We start from the raw sequence: 14,587 nt of genomic DNA, 5'->3' as shown, positions 1-14,587 counted from the left end.
TTATCTATCCTGAGTGGACAGAGATACCAGCTGGTTACTTTTAATCTTGATATAATATCACAGTATAAAAATTGGAAATTGGTACTCGGTCTTTTCTTCTAAAATGGAATTTTCATTTAACCTTCATTTTAGGATTAATTTTGTTTCCCTTTAATAAATTTTCCTGGTACTCTGACTCTTTGAAATAAGACTTCAGAGATCAAAGTATAACCCATTATCAAGGGTTAAAAAAGTTAATTCAAATAATTGTGTATGCTGTTCATATGTGTGTATGTACATAAAATGTTTAACAATTTCTTTAATATTGTGAGAGGTGAACCTGATCTTATCTCGACTATGCATAAACTGATTTTCGCCTCAAATTTAGTGGTTTCTCTGCCTATTCTGCTTTTCAAGTGATCCATAAAAATTAACCCCACTTACCCTACTTGGTAATTAGGTCATTAATATAACTTTACCCCTCTATTGCTTCCACCTCCTTATTATTTCAAGTAACCTTGCATCCCACTGACAAAGGTATGTTCAGTTTCTGTCTTGTCTATGAATCTGACATACGAATCTGGAACAAAATTATTTGCAAGATTTACTACAGCCTTTACCTCCTTAAGCCACAAAACCTATCAGACTCACAAAGGAAATCAACTGATCTGATATAGCTTGTTTCTCATAAGCTATGTTGGCCGTTACCAAGTTTTTGTGATCTTACATGAATTTGCAAACTGATTTTCAGTGGTGATAGTTTTCTTCTGAAAATCATTATATCATGCACTGAACGAGACAATATGAATATTGACTACAAATAATATGATTACTTATCCATCTTTCTAAGTGTTAAACTGGTTGCCAGTGTTCCTTTATAAAATCCAATTACTAGACACTTCATTTGCATTTGTTAATGTTAAGTCACTTCAGCAATTTTATTAAACTTTAGCCTAATAGACTCAGTATCCTAAGAAATATTGTATAAAGACCTGATGATTTGATAACAACCTTAATGTTTTTGCTTCCTTCTCTTGTATCCCATTTGATCCTCAAGAGCAGCAATCTTTAAAAAAGAAAATAGCATTATTATTTTTTTAAATTATCAAATGTCCTTGGCTATATTTCCAGCACCATCTAAAAGGAAGTATATTCTCTTTCAGCTTCTTGTAACTCATGATAAATTCAAAAAACCTCATCATAAAAAAATTTAAATATCTTTAATCTAAAATTCTTCCCAGTTGTTGCTTTAGCCTCTAGCTTGATCTCTAAATTCAGGATATTTCTTTGTAGCTGGAACCTGGCCTACTTTATATTTAATCAGACACTTGTAATATATTAGAGCTTTATCCAGCTGTTGGTTTAGTCTACTTGGTCACCTGTTTTTCATCTCCTTCTAGTACACTAGAACGTTTAACCTGGTCATCCATTTTGCAAATGTTTCTCTAAAGAACATCAAGTCCCCCTATGTACTTTTGAGTTTTACATTCCTTTCTATTAAATCTACTATTTCCCTTTATTTCTGCCCATTTATTTTATTTAAATTCATTTACTTTGTTTTTCAGGTTATTCTCCTTTCTTTCATTAGAGTCCTAAATCCCATCTGTTCATGATCACTCTCAGGGAGGCTGCCTTTCACCTTTAAATCCTCAACCAAGGCCTCTCTGAATATAGACCTAGGAGGTAGGAAACCCTGTATTCTGATTTCTAGTCCTTGATGCTTATTCCCCTTTGGCCTCATATTCTGTCTGCTTAGGTTTACAATTAGTAAAATGAGAATATTGTGGATACCGATCTTAACTGAAGTGTTGGAAACTTTTCACCAGAATTCAGATAGGTTTTAGAGGAACCTAAGCTAATACTGATCATCTTGCAGACTCAGACTTCTGCATATAAACAACTACTTCAAAATCAGTGTAAAAAGCACAATTATCTTTGTCATGCAGGATGAAATAGATTGTTAATGTCTTATCTAAGTAGCACGTGTGCATTATTTTAAGGAACATTTTAGGTTCTCCTGAATTCTTTAAATGTATTAATTTAAAAGAAACCCTAGATTAAATCTCTAATATTAGGAACTTAAGAAAAAAAACACAGAATAGAGTAGCAGTTCAGAAAGTTTATCCACAAGTAAATATGAGAAGCTAAAACATGAACTCAATGAAGTTATAATGTTCTGAGGGCAAATCTGAGTATGACATGTATTGACCAGTGGTTTCTCAGCCCTGTCAGACCGAATGTCCCCTTGTTTCTACAATACTTTGTTATACTCATTTTACTATCCTGTAACAACATTTAGAGATAATTTAACCTATTTCTAAAAGATCAACATGATTCTTTAACCATAATGTAAAGAAGAAAAAGAAAAGCAGTTTATAATAAAATGGTATTTTTCTCAATATGTTGATGTTCAAATATAACTACACTAGAAAATATAATGCAAGAATCAGATATTTTAAAAAATGGTTTTAAGAGCATGAAATTGTCCAGATGAGTACTGGATGACAGAGCAGGAGTATGGATAGATAACAAAATAAAAACCACTATTGGAATAAATAATGACTGATCAGAATTATTTATGAATTTTAAAAATAGGAAATAACCAAATTGGATTATGAAAAATACACCAAGATAAACTGGGGAGAAAATGAGGAAGTATGATATTCTCACAAATGAGCCAGCCCTTACCAGCTCAGTGAAATGTCAACACGATTCCCTATGTGATAACATGTGATACTAATGAATTGCACTGAAGAAAGAAATCCCACCAAATTTCAGAACATATATTCATCTTCCAATATTTAAAAAAGGCCTTGCAGACCATATGCCTTCCTAAACAATGGGACTAGAAGATGGCTTGGAGCAAGAAGTGGCAATCAAGACATTTAAGTGAAGTTGAGACAGATCTCTAGGGAGTTACTAAAGTGAGATTGGAAACCAGCAGGTAATCTCAAGACAAATAATTTCAAGTCTGTAGCTCTTATATATAGTTTCCTTGAATTGCATCATGCATCGTTTTACATATATAGAGAACAATAATACAAAATATTTTTGAAAGAAATTTTATTAATGATTTTCACTGATTCCTATAATTCTTTGCAAATTTAATATTTGGTTTCAACACTGGCAAAAAAAAAAGACTCAAATCTCTTTGCCTACGTATTTATTCATAACATGCAAACGCAAACTATAACCTTATAACCTGAAGTCTGAAATTTCACTTGGTAATTCAAATGCCACAAGTAGCATAGCTCCAAGTGATACGATTTTCCAAAGTGGTGAACAACTTTTGGTAAAGTTCTGAACAAAACGATGTAAAGCTCTTTCTCTTACATGGTAGTTGTAGCTCTGGAAAGCTCAATGTGTATTAAAATCATGTTAAAAGTAGATTGTGCTCTTTATATGTGAAACAGGTTCAAGGCTCAGATCATTTTAAACAGACTTTCACCTACACGAATGCCCACTGGGACATATGGAACAGTTTTTCAAGGTGAAGGAGTAGCCACCTCCCATTATTATGAGAAACTAACATTTCCCCACAAATGCCCCTGGGATGAACTACCTTCATAGTTGAGACCTCTTGCTCATTGGTGTAGCCAATTCAGTGGAGTTTATTAGAACTGGCCCCAAGGACAATCAAAGTATATTTAACAGTGTTTGTCTGCCTTAACGTCATAGATCATCCATGTTTTGCCCGATTTTTTAAACAACTCTCTACAGAGAGTTGTTTAAACTACAGAAATGCACCACATAGAAGAATGATAAAGAGAATTGAAAGATGGGTGTAAGGGTTTTAAACACAACTATATATCTGAGCTCAGCTTTCTCTAATCTCTTCTCAGTATCCCTGTGTGTAGCAAAAATACCTAATGAATGAAAATATGACATTAGAGTTGAGGAAAAGGCATTATCTAAAACATCTGAAGACCTAGAATGTTTTACAGATTATAAACTTTTAAGATATAGGCCTGGAATATAGCCATAGAATGATACAAAAAAGGAAACACTATCTAGGATATGTTACAATAATAAATCAATGGTGTGTGGTGGAGACTTGTACAGAGACCTAGAGGATGAAGTTTCTGTCAGACCTGTCTGGACTCTAGATTAATAGGGTGCCACTTTGGGCTCATATTTCTCTCTTTGTCATATAAATAGAAAAGAGAATACGAATCTATATGCAAATGAGAGCATATTGGACAATAAATGCCCTAAGAGCTCAATGACATTTTTCACCTAGATGGACTTGATTACGATCATGGATAAAACTCAGGGCATGAATAGAAATGCACCTCAGGGAACACAGTATCTGCCACATAGGTGAAAATTCTCTCAAAATCATTTCAAACTTTTATGATAATCTAACATTTTATTAATGAATATAGTATGAATTTTCTCCAACTATGAACTAAGTGATGGATATTTTTTTTCTAGCATTATATTTGAGCTCAGTTGATTTATTATTGTGATTCAAAATACACAACCTGTAAATCTAATTTTCAGGTGTTTAGACCTTGTTTGGTGCATAAAGTGCTTTTTGATCCCTAAAATGTATTTGTTTCATTCTGAGCAACAACAACAGAAATAGCATAATGCAAAATTTGCTGACTAGCAAGTTCAGTCATGCAGTTTCTATGTTTTAAGCACTCTCTGAGGCAGCAAGATAACAGCTGGGTAACACTTGTGGGCTCAGGATTTCTATAAAATTATTCCTGATGCTAACTTTTAAGAGCTGTATCATGGTAAAAGTTGCAAAACCCATTGTACAAGATATTCTTTGGAGAGTTTCCTGACTTTCCATAAGCAACACAGTAAGTTCATCTCAAGATGTAGCTGGTCAGTATATTCATCCTGGACAAGGGGGCCAGGAGTCCTAGAAGCTTGACCAATTGTATTCATAGGGAAGAAATGAAATGTAAGAAGTGACCAGGTTTGGACAAACAGCACTAACTTCCAGCTATAAGATGAATAGTTCTGGGGATTCAAGGTATAGCATGATTAAAAAAAAAATAGTAACCAGGTACTACCAACCCCAGCCCATTACCTAGCTATGTCACTTCAATCATAAGTTATGTTTGTCAAAGCATTCTTCTGGAATGTTTTTTATAGAGGTTCTCTCTTTGTCACTGGTCATGGCCCAGAGAGGGGAGTAATACATATTGGAGCTGGGTAGACTACCCATTCAGAAATTTCATGGCCAACATGATTTTAACCATAGGCAAGTCCTTCCTTGAATAATCCCTGGATTATAAAAAGACATTCTTGAGAAACCAGTTTGGCCAATAATAGGCCAATAATAAGGAGTGGAGTTTTTTTTTTTTTTTCTTTTATTCCAGCCCTTAATGAAAGAAGTTAAGTAACAGCTAAAGATGCCATCTGCTTTCTGGGTACACACCTTGGACCCCATCTTACCCTCGGATACTCACATGTCACTCCATTTGGCAGACAGTGACCCTAAACCTTGTGTTCAGGTATCAGCCGGCTGCATTTAGTCCCTCCCGAAGCAGGGTCACACTGGCTGTGGATCATTAGCAGGTCATTCAGGACCATCTCTTTCTTCTATTTCTCCTGGTACTGCTTTTACAAATATTTTCCAATTTTTTTAGGGCCTTTTAATCATATCAAGTCAAGCCTCCTGGGATCCACGTCAGATTCAAATCTCAACAAATACAGCACCATTAACAAGATTCCACAGCTTACCCTGAATTTTTCAGACGTCAAAACTGAAAAAAAGAATGCATCCCCTCCTTCTTCAGATAAAACCATTATTGCTCCCAAGGTTAAAGATCGAACACACAATGTGACAGAGAAAGTCACCCAGGTAGGATATGATTTTACTCTCAACACTGACTATTTCTAAGGCTCTTCTCTGCACCATAAAACAGATGATTTTTCCTATAAATGACTATCAGAAGAGGTAAGCTATTTATTTGCACTCCAATTTATCTTGAGATGTTGGGTAACCCTGTAATGCAACAGATAAATAAAACTATAGACTGTGATTTTATCTATTACAAGACTAAGCAAAAATGGGCTAACTTAGTATTGTTGTTCTCTTTGTGGCAGAGGTGGTTAACCTGCTATTCATCATGTTTGGACATTTATTGTTTTGTTGCCAAAGCCTGCACTATTAAAGCATGGTTTCTTAATATAATGGATGTGACTATTGAAACTTTAGGTGACTAATTGGGATTTACTCTAAATTATGGCCTCCTTTTTTGCACTTACTGTACTAAGGAGACTCAGATATAAGTCAGTTGACTTGAGGAAAAGAGCAGAGATGATTAGAAGTTAGAATAAATAATACATTTTGCAGGAACAATATTTTATTCTTGTCAAATAAATATTGCAGTTTGGACGAGGGTAAAAATGTGCCATCTAGCAGGAGCCCTACTCTAAAGAATAGATAAAAATAATTTGTACCTATTATATCAAAATACCAACCTAAGCAATATCTAGCTTTTGCTTACAATGCACTTACATTGTTGGGAATTCATGACTCTCAAATTTGTGTCAAGTAAACAGTTCTTTTACAAACACTTTACTTGGGATATTTGCTTAGCAAATCTTTTCAAGAACTGTCACAATATGAAGGTAAACTTGGCCACAATCTCTATCCCAAGCCTTGAAGATTTTGAATTGATGAAGTTTTTTCTGTAATTATAATCACTACCAGCAGCACTACAGTCGGTCTGTAAATAACCCATTATGAGTGAGATGAAATAATATGTAAAGCTGTGAGTCAGTTATAAATAGACCTGAGCCGTCTGTGTTCGAGATGAGAGATTATACATGCCATACTCTACTATATATATGTATGTGGTTTTTCTTACTTAAATTCAATTAATTAGCATATAATGTATTATTGGTTTCAGGAATAAAGGTCTGTGATTCATCTGTCTTATATAATACCCAGTGCTCATTACATCACATGCCCTCCCCAGTGTCCATCACCCAGTTTTACATATATGTAGTACTGAGGCCATACTTGAGAGCATCTCTAGTATATATTTTAATATTTATGTAGTAGTGAGGTTTTCTACCCTTAGCATTTCACTTTTCTTAACTTAGTAAACTAGAAATGAAAAATAATTTATAATATTTATATTATATTAATATTATAATTTATAATGGTTATTTATAATAATCCCATAACATTGAAATTAAGAGATTTCAGAAATCACACAGAAGACTGATTGCAAATTTTGGGGTCAGGACCCTGCCAGTGGCCGAAGTGAGCAAAGTCGCCAGGACAGCGCAACTGTAGTGGAGAGTATAGTGATGTGTAGAGCGCAGGCCCCTCTAGAGCAGACGGTTACCATTCAGCTCGAGCCAGTTGTGGTCATGTAAGAATCTTTGGTGAAGCTTTCCAAATCTTCCAATCTAAAAAAGAAGCTGGAAACCCAGGATTTTAGATAAGCTCTTACTTTCCAAAAGTTGGCAAACTAATTCAAAATGCTTTTTTAAGTCAAACAAGGCTCACCTTCAAGCCTGTGGGCAGCCGAGTGTGATCCCTGTAAAGCTTTCCTGTGCTTGGTTTACCGCAGGGCCCACCCTATCCTGCTACATTTAGCAGGTTTGGGGCTCTGGGAGAGGGGGACACGCACTTGGACCAGCAGTGGTGCCTGCTCTGGGGACTTTCTAAGCCCGGTGAGAGGGTGAGAGAGGAAACATTACAAATAACCATAATGAAATTATGTTAATAATGAATACAGGAACACACTTAGGGGGAAAGTAATTGATGTTTAAAAGGAGAATTTTTAGAGAAGAAAGAGAGATGTGATGGGGCATTTCATCTGGATCTAGAAGGTTACCTATCGATTGAGTAGTAAGTGATGTTTAAGAGCGTAAGTTGGAGTCACTTGCACTTGTGTTTTAACTCTGGCTTAGTCATTTATTGTATGCCATGGAGATGAGTGCCATCTACCGTGTGACATCAAGGCAAGTTTTAGTGACAAAACTTATTTCTCAGTGTTGACGTAAAATTAAATAGAGTGATGTGTGGAAATGTTCATCACAGTGGTAAGTATATAACATGCAGTGTTAGTCACTATTCTGTTTAGTAACATTTTTGTGTGACTTCTCTCTGCCCTCCTCACCATCTGTGCATTTTATCCCTACATCACCAGGGCCTAGTAAAACACCTGATGGAGTGGAGTTCATGGAGTTTTTACTGAAAGAAGGGAGGAAGGACAGAAGGTGGAAGGGAGGAAGGATGGGAGGAAGGGAGGTAGGAAGGAAGGGAGGAAGGGGAAGTTGGTGAAAAGGGGAGGGGTGAGAATCCCAGGCAGAGAAAACAGCAAGAAGAAAGTTGTAGAGACACAAAAGTCCATATGTCTTCGGAGAACAGGTATTTTCCTGGCCCAGGGAGAGGGTAGGCTGGGCAGGGACTTGTGAGAAGTGCAAATTTCCATTCTAGATGGTTCTTCAGTACCTTTTCACAAAAGTGCCTTGGGAGTCTAAGTAAAATGCTACAGCTGCCATCAAACACTTGCCATTGTTTCAAAGCTTCATGCTTTCTTTTTAAATTCCTCTTTTAAGGGCGCCTGGGTGGCTCATCAGTTCAGCATCTGCCTTCGGCTCAGGTCATGATCCCAGGGTCCTGGGATCGAGCCCCATGTTGGGCTTCCTGCTCATCAAGGAGTCTTCTTCTCCCTCTCCCTCTGCCCCCACTTGTTTTCTCTTTCTCTCACTCTCTCTCAAATAAATAAAATAAAAAGTCCTCTTTTATATTTATCTTCATAATATCACAATATTTGTTTTAACATTTTTAAAAAATGTTTTAAATTACTTACCACTGAGGTAATCCGAAGCCCTAAAAAAAAAACCCATCTCTTTTCTATAGCTTTTCATACTTTACCTAAATACTATAGAGCCCCTCCCACAGACTCCAAAGGACCTCACCTGAAAAACAATGCACCTTAAAGATGTTGGAATATTTGAATTGGATCCTGTTTTATAAAAGATCACTTTTTTTTTTTTAACAATGTGAAAAATACAGTGATAAGAAGGAGATTCTGGAGACGGAACACTTAAGTGGCTATGGTTCTGACCAAAAACGATGAGGGACTGAAAAAAGGCTGGGACCAAAAACTAGAAAGAAGAGGTGGTAGGAACAATCCATCTTCTTTTTAGTGCCATCTATAGCTCTTAGTAACAAGCCTGCCAACTGCCTACATGTGAAACCAAACAAGGTAGAGATTGAATATTGAGAAATTCCTCCTGGAGACATGGCCTCTGGAAATTTTGTTTAAGCACTTAAAAGCAAGACTAGCCTCATTTAATGTTTGTGAAGTTTCCTCATCATCACTATCTCTGGAATTTCCATATTCACAACATATAACATCAATTATCTCTCTAATCACTAAAAAAACTTGGTAAAAACCTGAAGATTTTACTATTCCCTTTGTTAGGCTTGTATGGAAATTCTCCTTGTTGAGATATTCTCACCGTATTTCTGTAGGCAGCCAGCAGTATTTTCTTTATCTAATCTTCTTATTTTTTCCTTTAATAGATTTTTATGGGAACACTTTCTTCAAAAGAAATCAGGGTTTTGTTCATAGATCATTCCATAATGAATTTTTTTTTAATTTTTTTTAAGGTTTTATTTATTTATTTGACAGAGATAGAGACAGCCAGTGAGAGAGGGAACACAAGCAGGGGGAGTGGGAGAGGAAGAAGCAGGCTCATAGCAGAGGACCCCGATGTGGGGCTCGATCCCATAATGCCGGGATCACGCCCTGAGCCGAAGGCAGATGCTTAACCGCTGTGCCACCCAGGTGCCCCCATAATGAATTTTAAACACTCCTCTGAGCACAACAATAGAGCAGACATTAAGAAAAAAGGCATAAAATGAAAGGAACAATTAATTTCTGTTCATGTTATGCTCTATCAATATTTGGATCTTATCTCTATTATACATTGGTTAATTGCTAATTAGCCAAATTGTTATTTCTTCCCCAGCTAGAGTGAGCTTCTTCAGAGTAGGGGCCGTGTTGTTAGTCATTCATTCATGTATTTGTTTATTCACTCGACAAGCATTTATTAAGAACTAATATGTACAGTGATAAGTTCTGGGAATTCATGTGAAAAGGCAATACTGTGCCTTTGAGAAGTGAGAGAGGCAGACAAGCACAGTCCATAGGCATTAGGATGCAGTGTGAAGGATTATACTATAGGTAAACAGAGTGCAGAGGGTACTGGAAGAAGAAACCTTGCCTATATTGGGAGTTCGGGATGGTGGTTGGGGAATACAAACTCTTAGAAATGTTTTGAAGCTTGAGAATTTTCAAGGTTAGGAATTAGAATCTGGAATGGGCCACATTTGGGGAACTGTGAGTACCAGAGAAGGAATGAAACATGAGGTGTTCATATCACTAGTGCCTACCATGATACACAACATATAAGAAGAATCTTAAAAGATTTGGAGACACTGAAGACACTGAAGAGAATTAAGCAAGAGTAAGTCTGTTGGTCAGAAATCCCCAAAGCAGATGCTTGCCTTCCAAATTCTCCCCATAGGCAAGATTCTGATTCTGGCTGTTGTTTCAGGTCCAAAGACTCTTCTCATTGGCTGATCTTATAGGCCAGACTTCCAGAATGCCTCAGCTCTTTATGTCATATTCCATCTGACCTTCTCTATTAATTGGAGAAAATAGAAAAAAACTCTCAGAAGGTGTGGATTTTTTTAAACTACAGTCTAGCTGGTACAAGCTGATGTCTAGTAGGGTCCATCCTCAGAAGACAGGGTCTTAATTGGCTAATTCTTACCAAATTCCACTGGAGTGGTGGAGAGGGAACAATGAATGGGAAGAAAAGTTGGGTAGGTGGAGAATAAAGATCTCCTTTTACCATACATTTGTGGTTCTCAGGTGAGGATCAAATTCTTGGCTATATCTGCCCCCTTTTAAATAAAAGTAAACTGAACTTTTGCACTCTTGTATGATTTCATGATTCCTGAGGCTAATTCTACTAGTTCAAATGTTATGCAATTTTTTTAGGATAAAATGTATTATTTGTTGTCATGGTCAGCTTTTACAAATTTGGTACTAGATCACTCTCCCTGCATATGCATAAGAGTATCAGGAAGATTTAAGAAGGCACTGTGGGTTCCAAATATTTATTGGTCAGTCAGATGAGACTGTATCAGTTAGTCAGTGTCATAACAGAATGTAACAGAAGCCCAACTGGAACCATTTAAGCAAAATATGAAAGGAAGAGGCAGAAGGTCACATAACCAAAAAGTGCAAGGACAGATCTGCTGTGGGCCATGGCTGCGTTCATAGTTTGAACAGGTGATGACATTCTTGCCATCTCAACTATGCTTTCTTTTATTTTTATTTATTTATTTTTTTAAATATTTTATTAATTTATTTGACAGAGATAGAGACAGCCAGCGAGAGAGGGAACACAAGCAGGGGGAGTGGGAGAGGAAGAAGCAGGCTCATAGCGGAGGAGCCTGGTGTGGGGCTCGATCCCATAACGCTGGGATCACGCCCTGAGCCGAAGGCAGGCGCTTAACCACTGTGCCACCCAGGCGCCCCCATGCTTTCTTTTATATTAACTTTAACTTTCCTTCACATCTTATAGAATGAAGGACCTCAGTCTCAACTCACATGATGCTCAAAGTTGGCAATCCAATGGGAAGGGCCTTCTCTCCTCTGGTTCCCATTATCTTCCTGAGAAAATAGAATCCTACTGGCCCACATGTGGTCTAAGAAGCATAGCCCCTTGGCCAATGGCCACAACAGAAAAGTGCAGTGGGGAGGGGAGTCTCTAAAGAAGGAAAACAAAATAAGTGGCCTATTGCAAAGATAAAGATAGGAATTCAGGTTAAACACCAGTCTCTCTCTCTCTCTCTCTCTCTCAGTTTCTCTCTCTCTCTCTCTCTCACACACACACACACACACACACACACACACACACACACTACTATACGTTATTCATTATGTTCTGGATAGGCATTAGAAACACAAAGATACAAAAACCAGTAACAATACTCAAGGGTAATAAACTAGTTGAAGAAACACTATATAACAATGTATAATAGTAGCATTTATAAGTACTAATTTAATAAATGCTACAAGATTGTGAAACTAAAAGTAGCTCACATTTCCTTTAGACTCAGTACTGGTCATATTATGATTGAATAATTCTACAACTTATTGCATGAGTACTTAAGAGGAATGTCTGATGAATTTAATAGAAATCTATATTGTGATCATCAGAAAATAAGACATATGAAAGGTCCTAAATGAATGAGGAAACTTTAATTTGGTGAAAAGATGATGGAGAGAAGAATTACTACTAGTCCACAAGTATAATTTTTCCATAGCTTCACTATTAAGAAAATAAGTTTTAGGAGTAATTGGAGACTTGGGTCACAAGAAAGAAAACTCTGAATGTTTAAATGGCCATATGATCCTGAAATCCACATAGAACTCTAAAGCCAGAATAGATTCCCATTATTTAGGATTCATTTAAGTGTATTATTGGCATGAAAATAGACTTATGATAGATTTAATAATAGCTGACATTGATTGAGCATTCACTATGTGCCAGGCTCTATGCTAAGTGGTTTAATGGATTATCAATTTGAATCCACATAACAGTCCTTCCTGTGAGTTGGTACTATTATTAACATCTCCATCTCATAGAGGAGGAATAAAACTTAGAGAGAGGAAACAACTTGCCCAGGTCACATAAGGAAATGGTGAAAGTAGCCTTCAAACTGAAATCTTAAGACCGCAAACTTGAAGTTCTTCATCTCCAAAGTACACCCTCTCTATATAAATCTGTACTGGTTCCCTATATGCTTACTAGATCTACTCAGAAGTTAGGATGGCATTTGCACATACCTGTAACATTGGACTGTTTAGTCAAAATATTAATCTGAAAGTTTAGTAGCAATTTACCAGAAAAGTGAGTCCCCAGAAATAGGAAAGAGGATATGGTAGATTTTCTCCAGAACTCCTCAAACTCCTCAAAAAGCAGAAGAAAACAATCCTTAACAGGGGAGCTTTATTTCAGCTTTATCTTTTGTGTAAGTTTATATCCTGTTTTCCTTATGCTAATTTTAGATTAGGAGAAAAGATTTTGGTTTTTGTTGGTGGCATGCCACTCAGTTGAAAGAAAAGCAAAATTACACTGATAGTACTGACATAAAGAAGAGCTCAAAGATTATGGCTTTTTATTTTCCACTGAATTTTGTCCATTATGAATATGCTCATTATCTCTTGATGTTTTTCAATAGCTCTAAACTTATATTTACTTTTGACAGAAACCCAAAACAATGCTTATAATTCAGGACTTGTTTAGAAATGGAGATTGACTTATAATGGAGAGATAGTATTGATTTCATTAGCTAATGTTTTTATAAATGTGTACAATTTTTGTATATCAATTAGCCTCAATAAAGCCAAAAATAATAATTCATCATTTCAGTCTTAATAGTACAAAATTTTTTATATTTCTCTCATTGGATAAATTTAAACCTGAACTTTCTTCAATGACAGTATTAAAAAATATCTTTCTGGGGCGCCTGGGTGGCACAGCGGTTAAGCGTCTGCCTTCGGCTCAGGGCGTGATCCCGGCATTCTGGGATCGAGCCCCACATCAGGCTCCTCTGCTATGAGCCTGCTTCTTCCTCTCCCACTCCCCCTGCTTGTGTTCCCTCTCTCGCTGGCTGTCTCTATCTCTGTCGAATAAATAAATAAAATCTTTAAAAAATATATACCTTTCTGACAAAACTACAAATTAAAAGTGGTTCTCTATATAGCAATAGTTTCATTAATAATGCCATTGTAATTCCAACTCCAGTTCAGATCTGACACCAGCTGGATATCCTACAATTCAGTTCAATTATGACACTCTCTACCTGGGAGATAGCACCAGATTTCACAAGTTAAGAACTCAGCCCCACAAAACTCCCCCCTTACTTTGCACACCAACCACAGTTCCAGGTTGTTCCCTGTGCCTCTGACTGACTGGCTGGCTGCAGATTGGAGGTTCTTGACCCGTTCCTTGGACTTGAATAGTTTGTTAGAGGAGTTACAGAACTTCGAGAAACATGTACTTATGTTTACCAGTTTATTTTAGGAGTATATAACTCAGGAACAGCCAGATGGAAGAGCTGCATAGGGCAAGGTATGGAGAAAGGAGAGGAGAGTTTTCAGTTTACAGTTTCCTGGCCCCGTCCTTTTGGGTTTTTGTGGAGGCTTCATTACATAGGCATGATTGAACAACTCAGTGGCTATTGCTACAGATTCAACGTCCATCCCCTCTCCCCACCAGAGTTAGGGACTGGGACTGAAAGTTCCAACAATCTAATCACATGATCAACCCTCATCCACAGGTGACCTAAGGTGACTTTGGGGCTTTCCAGAGCTACCTCATAACATAACAAAGACGTTTGTCACTCCCTTCACTTAGAACAATCAAGGGTTTAAGAGCTCTGTGTCAGGAACATGAAGACCAAATACGTGTTTCTTAAAATAAACATAATATCACAGTCATGAATTAAAAATTACATTTAATTTAAAAGTCTATATTCAATGGTTATTTTTATAAAGTCTCACTGATGCTTCATTCATGAAATCACAAAAAACGA

The 14,587-nt window shown here is 36.7% G+C and overlaps 1 protein-coding gene across 1 annotated transcript in view; it reads left to right on the top strand.

The window, feature by feature from the left end:
* Positions 1–14,587, top strand: part of KCNH7 (potassium voltage-gated channel subfamily H member 7) — a 457,738-nt gene that overhangs the window by 336,552 nt on the left and 106,599 nt on the right. Inside the window, exon 6 of the mRNA XM_026492673.4 lies at positions 5,586–5,800. Coding sequence (XP_026348458.1) covers positions 5,586–5,800 — 215 coding nt within the window. The remainder of the gene's footprint in view (positions 1–5,585; positions 5,801–14,587) is intronic.

This window comes from Ursus arctos, unplaced genomic scaffold (genome assembly GCF_023065955.2).
Source record: "Ursus arctos isolate Adak ecotype North America unplaced genomic scaffold, UrsArc2.0 scaffold_1, whole genome shotgun sequence".
NCBI lineage: Eukaryota > Metazoa > Chordata > Mammalia > Carnivora > Ursidae > Ursus > Ursus arctos.
This window is presented reverse-complemented; position numbering and strand designations above follow the sequence as displayed.